Genomic DNA, 6,694 nt, shown 5'->3' on the forward strand with positions numbered 1-6,694 from the left:
GGGCAGGTTGCCAAGGCCTGTAATCTCAATACTTGGAAGTCTGAGACAGGGAGATCCCAGGTTGAAGACCTACCTTAGCAACTTAGCAAATTTTGATTTCTTCACATCTCAGATAACATTTTTTTCACAACTTTTAATTTCCAGAGTCCAGCCAGTGTGCAAGAACAAATATTGCTTCTTCAAGAAGAATATAGGTCCATTGTAAACATAGCACAATGGCCAGTATAAAAACAAAGATGGCTAGACTTCCAAAGGGACAGAAAAAACTGAACAAAAGCGAAAGAAAACAGTTAATAGAGACTGAGGAAAAAGCCTCAGTGTTGCATAAGGATCTATTAGATATGATTATGGAGAGTTTTCAGTCCAGTGAGGCTGTTAGAGCAGTGTGTGGAGGCTTTAAAGAGGACAGGGAGAGGATTTTAAAAGTAAAGAAAGTAACTCCTGAAGTGAAAAGTGTAACAAACTCTGGCAACAAGAAAGGCTGTCAAGAAAGAAAATATTTAACCTCCCAAAAAGCAGAGTTAGTGGAGGAAATAGGAGGAAACTCAAAACTAAGTGAACACGCTGAAAATTTACGATTCAAAAGAAAAAAAGACCCATCTAGCAAATCGAACAAAATCAAAGAGTTGAATGCTAATCAAGGTAAAATTTTTCAAAATGAGCCAGAAAATTACAAAGTGCTGGAAAATATGGGAAAAGGATCATGTCCTAAAGATCACAAATGTAGAAATGACAATATCCGCATGGAAGTCCCAGAAGAAAGCAGAGAGAAGGGGGAGAGTGAGCCAGGCAAAGAAATGCGAGAGGAAAAGCATCTTCAGAGCTTGAACAGTAAGGAGAAGACGGTAAAGGCCTCCAGAGAAGAAAAGCTGGCCACAGACGGAGGAGCGCTGCTAACGCTGGCCGCAGACTTCTCATCCGCAACCCTGGAGCTCAGCAAGCAGTGGGGCGGCATCTTCAACATTCTGAGGGAGAACGACTTTGAACCTAGATTTGTATGTGAGGTGAAATTAGCATTTAAGTGTGATGATGAAATGAAGACGATTTCAGATCTGCAAAGTCTCAGAACATTTACCAGCGAGACACCTTCTATGAAACAGTTACTGAAGGATGTACTCCCACAAAATGAAAAACCAAGTCACAGAGGAAGAAGATACGGGATCCAAGAGAAAATGGTAATTTTATTTATTTGTTTGTTTGTTTATTTATTTATTTAGCGAGTCTGGGGATGGAACCCAGGGGGGCATTCTACCTCCTGAGCTACATCTCCAGTCCTATGTTTTATTCTTTATTTTGAAAAAGGGTCTCACTGAATTGCAAAGGGCCTAAGTAGTAGCTGCGGCAGTCCTCGAACTGTGATCTCCTGTCTCAGCCCAGCTGGTGCTGGGATTACAAATGTGCACCACCACGCCCGGCTAGAAAAATGGTCATTGTGAAAACAATTTTTTAAAGAAAATCATTTTGAAGGCTAGATCAAAAGTGTTTAGGGGTACTGAAGGTTGAACCCCCAAGGGATTTTGCCTCAGAGCTATCCCTCCAGCCATGGTTTATTTATTTTTTTTTATCTTGAAACAGGATTTTTCTAAGTTGCTGAAGCTGGCCTTAAACCTACAATCCTCCTGTCTCAGCCTCCCAAAGTACTGGAATAAAAGATAAAATAAAATAGGGTTGGAGTTGTAGGTTAGAGGTACTTCTCTGGGTTCAATCCCCAGTACCACACACACAAATAATAATACCAATACCAGTTTCCAGATACCTGTTCATTGTCAAAATGGCAGCCATACTGAATATAGTGATGTGAACCTTTTCATTCTTTAAGGGACACATGATTTGTAGAAATAACTTTTCGTGTGTTTGACTTTTAGGATAAAGCTCTAAGAGACTCAAAGCATGAAGCTGGAGAAACAGCAAGTGATGGCTTGAGCTTCCTGTTCAGTACAGAGGTGAAAGTTGCTGGGCCAGAGGGGAAGAGCTTAGAGGAGGTGTCTTCAAAAAGGAAGGAAGAGGAACACCCTGAGTGGGAGGAGCAAGGCGCCTCGGGGTTGGAGGAGGGAGAAGAGGCCTCAGAGATGGAGGAGGAGGAGGAGAAAGAGGGAGAATCCTCAGGTATGGAAGAGGAAGAGACCTCAGAGGAGGAAGAAGAGACCTCGGAGGAGGAAGAGGAGGAGGAGGAGGAGGAGGAGGAGGAGGGAGGAGATAACTCAGTATTACACAAGGAACAGGACCCAAACCTCCAGGGTCTTACTGTGGTAAATACAAAGCGTGAAGTTGAGACTACCAACAGAGATGATGTGGAGGTCATTGTAGTTGATTTCGTAGTGGATTCTGAGTCAGAGGAGGAAGAGCAAGAAGAATTTTCTGAAATAAGAAAGATAGTAAGTGTCTCCCAGACTGAGAAAAGAGAGTCCTCATATGGACTTAAAGAATTTGCCTTTAGTTACATGGTTTGGGACTCTGAGAAAAAGCGGTTTGTGAAGCGCCAGGTGGTGCACAAAACCCAGGAAGAAAAAGAAATAGCTCTGCTCAGAAGTGGAGGAATCGGGGCGTGCCGCCTGACCCTCCACCTGACCTCCACCTCGAAGCCTTTAGAGTTGCATTATGATGAGCAGAAAAAGAACCCATTTGCAGGTGTGGGCCATCCATCCATAGTCACTAAGTGTGTACAGACAGCAGAGAAGGAGAGAAACAATGGTTTGCAAGTAGACGAACTAATATCCAAAGAGGCCGACTTAATCCAGGAAACAGAAGAAAACTTTAGAAGAAGTGTGATTAGTACTTTCAGGGAGATACAAAAGGAGATTGGACATCTAAAAAATTACCATCGAGATGTCTTGGAAATTAAAAATTCAGTAGATGATCTTTATAACACAATGGGACTGTTAGAAGGAAAGATCCACTGTCTAGATGATCAAATGGAAGAATTTTCTAAGGAGACACTGCAAATGTCCAAGCAGATAATCAGTAAAGAAAGGATAAGAGATAGAGAGGATAGATTCAGAAGCTCCAACATCCGCTTAATAGGAATTCCCGAAAAAGATAATAAAGAGAATGAAGCAGAGGACATAGTTAATGAAATAATCAAAGAAAACTTTCCAGACCTATGGAAGGATTCAGGGCTTGAATTTGTCAGTGCTTACCGAATACCCAGTATGATTGATAGAAGCAGACTCACTCCTAGACACATACTGGTGAAGTTTTGGAATTCCCGAGACAAAGAGAAAGTCTTAAGGGCTTCCAAAGAGAGAAACGAAATCACCTACAAAGGAAGGAGAGTGAGATTGACAGCCGACTTATCAATAGGCACCCTGGATGCCAGAAGTCAGTGGAGCAATGTTATAAAAGTTCTCCAGGAGGAAGGCTTCCAACCGAGGATCCTGTATCCAGCCAAATTGGCATTTGATTTTGAGGGTAAAACAAAGATGTTTTTTGACATCGAGGAATTCAGAAAGTTCATTGCTTGTGTACCCGCTTTGAAAGAATTGTTGCAGAATTTATTTTAGAAATCTCAGGTGGCTGCTACACAGATACAACAAGCTTTTCTCCCACCAACACACATGTAGAAAATCAAGTAATATTTCACATAGAGCTACGACTTAGAGGGATATAAAGCCAGCAACTATTTTGGGGATGAGGGGGAAGGGAGTATTACGACCTAGATGTTGGTAAAGTGAAAGGGTTTGTTTTAAAATTTTAAGGTAAAATTTCAAATTTTAAAATTCTAACTTGTGTAGGAGTAAACGTTCTATACTTCTGGGGGCAGGGTGGTGGTGGGGGTCTGCCTAGGTAACTATGGATGGGAAGAGAGGGAAAGTATGGAAATGCCCAGGGGAAAGATAGAAGATCAGGTGGGATAGGAAGAGCGCACAAGCAGCATGCATTAAGAGGATGTTTTGTAATTTTTATCACTTGTCAAGATGTGCATTGTTCTATCAAAACTTGTTTTAATATTCTGTACCTGCATAATTTTTCATTTTCTAAATTACACTGTCACTAATACAAGTAACCTGATACTTTAAATTATGTTGTTTAAATTCATGCATAGGTCAGATTTCTTTAAACTGTGACTTAAGAGTGGTGTTTGTTTGGGTCTTGTGGTACTGGGAAAGGAGCCCAGGAGCATTGTGTTTCTGAGCTACACCCCAACCACATACCTTTCACTATTCTATTTTCAAAGCAGTCTTTTGGTACTAAGGTTTGAGCCCAGAGGAATTTTATCTCCCATGTGTACCCCCAGCCCAATTTTACTATTTGTAAATAAAATAAGTTTTTTTTACTTAGTTACTCAGAGCCTAGTTAAATTGTCCAGGCTGGTTGTTTTTCTGTTTTTGTTTTTGTTTTTTTCCTTTGGTGGTACTGGAGTTCCTGGAAGCCCTTCTACTTCCGGGCTACACTCCCAGACCTATTTTTTTTTAATATTTTTATTTGGACACAGGGTCTCTTAAGCCAGCGAGATCCTCTTGTCTCCGCCTCCCAAGCGCAGGGATTATAAGCATGTGCCACCACGTCCAGCGTCCAGGCTGGTTTTGAACCTGTAATCTTACCCGGGCGTGGTGGCACACGCTTATAATCCCAGCATTCAGGAGGCTGAGACCGGAAGATCATGGTTCACAGACAGCCTCAGCTACTTAGTGAGGCCCTCTGCAACTCAGTGAGACCCGGTTTCAAAATAAAAAATAAATAGGGCAGGGGCTGTAACTCAGAGGTCAAATGCCCCTGGGTTCCATCCCCAGACCCGCCCAAAAAAAAATTAAAAATTGAACCTGTAATCTTTCTGTATCAGCCTCCAAAGTACTAGGATTATATGCACATGCCACCATACCTGGCTAAAAATTTGACTTTTGAAACTTGAGGTCTACCTAAGTTGCTAAGAGTCTTGTGATCTTCCTGTCTCAGCCTCCCTGGTATTTAGACGTGCATCACCATGGCCAACAGTTTCTCCCTTTTTATTTTTGTGGTGCTAGGGGTTGAACCCATGGTATTCTACCTGTTACAGCTTTAGATCTGTTTTTGTTTTGAAACAGGTTCTTGTTAAGTTGCTATATATTTCTTTTTAGTACTTTTAAACTTGACAGTGCTCACTCGGGCGTAGTGGCGCATGCTTGTAAGCCCAGAATTCCGGGAGGCTGAGACAGGAGGATCAAGGTTCCAGGACAGCCTTAGCTACTTAGTGAGGCCCTCTGCAACTCAGTGAGACCTGGTTTCAAAATAAAGAATAAAAAAATAGGGCTGGGGGTGTAGCTCAGAGGTAGAATGCCCCTGGGTTCCAATCCCAGTACTGCAAAAAAAATAATAATAATAATAATAATAGTGCTCTACTGACCTACATTCCTAACATTTTTTTTCTTTTCTTTTCTTTTTGGTGTTGGGAGGGGGAGGGGGGGGTACTGGGGATTGAGCCCAGAGGCATTCTAACTAGGAGCTATACCCCAGCTGGATTTTTTTCTTATTTGAAAACAGGGTCCCAGTAGATTGATATTTTTCACTATTTGCTGAGGCTGTCCTAGAACCTGCAATCCTCCTGTCTCAGCCTCTCTCATGTAGTGGGAATACAAGAGTGTACCACCATGTTTGCCTCCCTCCTTGCCCAGGTTGGCCTTGAACTTAGATTCTCCCCCATCTAGAAGAGCTGGCATAATGGGTGTACACCATGGCACCCAATTTCTTTTTATCTTAGCAGTAGTAAAGAGAATAACAAAGAAGAGTAAGAGGCCAGTCAGACCTGGTGGCACATGCTTAAAATCCCAGTAATTGGGAAGCTGAGACAAGAGGAGTGCCGCCAACCCTGGCAGCAACTTGGGGAGGCTCTCGGCAACCTAGTGAGATCCTGTTATATCAGCGCCACTGTGTTCAATCCCCAGTACAAAAAAGTCCAGAGAGGTGAGCAGAAATTGGAACAGCACTGAGCGTGGCGGCACACGTGTGTGATCCCAGCATTTAGGAGGCTGAGAGACAGGAGGATCGTGGTTCGTGGCCAGCCTCAAGATTAAGAAAAAATAAGGCTGGGGATGCAGCTCGAGGTAGAATTCCCCTGGGTTCCATCCCCAGTACCACAAGGGGAGAAAAATTAAATCAGCAAACAGCAGAATACATCCTCTTTTGTATGAGCTCAGTTCATACAAATTACCCAGTTTATTTTTGTTGTTGTTTTTATTATTTTCGGCGGACATAAAATAGGTCTTGGTAAAAGCATTGTGGGAAATTGTGTGTGTGTGTCTTCATTACTGGTGATTGAACCCAGGGGCATTCTACCTCAGGTTTACCCTTATTTGGAAAGAGGGTGTTTGTAAGCTGCTGAGAAGCTTGCTAAATTGCTAAGGCTGACTTTGAACAAAATGTTCACCACAATGCCTGGCATTTTATTTTATTTGTTGGTGCTGGGACTGAAATCCAGGGGCTTTCTACCTCTGGGCTACACCCCCAGACCTATTTTATTTGGAAACAGGGTCTCACTAAGTTGCTGAGAACTTCACTAAGAGCTGAGGCTGGATTTGAACCTGTGCGATTCTCCTGTCTCAGGCAATTTTTAAACTTTAAAGCAAGATCTTGCTAAACTTTTGAAGGGTCTCACTAAATTGCCAAAGGTGGTGTTGAGCCCATAAATCTTCTGTCTCAGCCCCTCAAGTACTAGGTCACAGGTGTGTGGCACTGTTCCTGGATTATCACTATTATTACTTTGGTCCTGGGAAATGAACCA

At 42.5% G+C, this 6,694-nt stretch overlaps 1 protein-coding gene across 1 annotated transcript; it reads left to right on the forward strand.

The window, feature by feature from the left end:
- Positions 1-215: 215 nt before the first annotated feature.
- L1TD1 (LINE1 type transposase domain containing 1) lies at positions 216-3,500 on the forward strand (the record flags this gene model as incomplete). The annotated part of the gene is made up of 3 exons (XM_080691431.1): positions 216-1,175; positions 1,866-2,041; positions 2,285-3,500. 3 exons carry the CDS (start codon positions 216-218, stop codon positions 3,498-3,500), a joined length of 2,352 nt encoding a protein of 783 aa, XP_080547557.1.
- Positions 3,501-6,694: the final 3,194 nt, after the last annotated feature.

Source organism: Muscardinus avellanarius (genome assembly GCF_963383645.1).
Source record: "Muscardinus avellanarius genome assembly, chromosome: 3".
NCBI lineage: Eukaryota > Metazoa > Chordata > Mammalia > Rodentia > Gliridae > Muscardinus > Muscardinus avellanarius.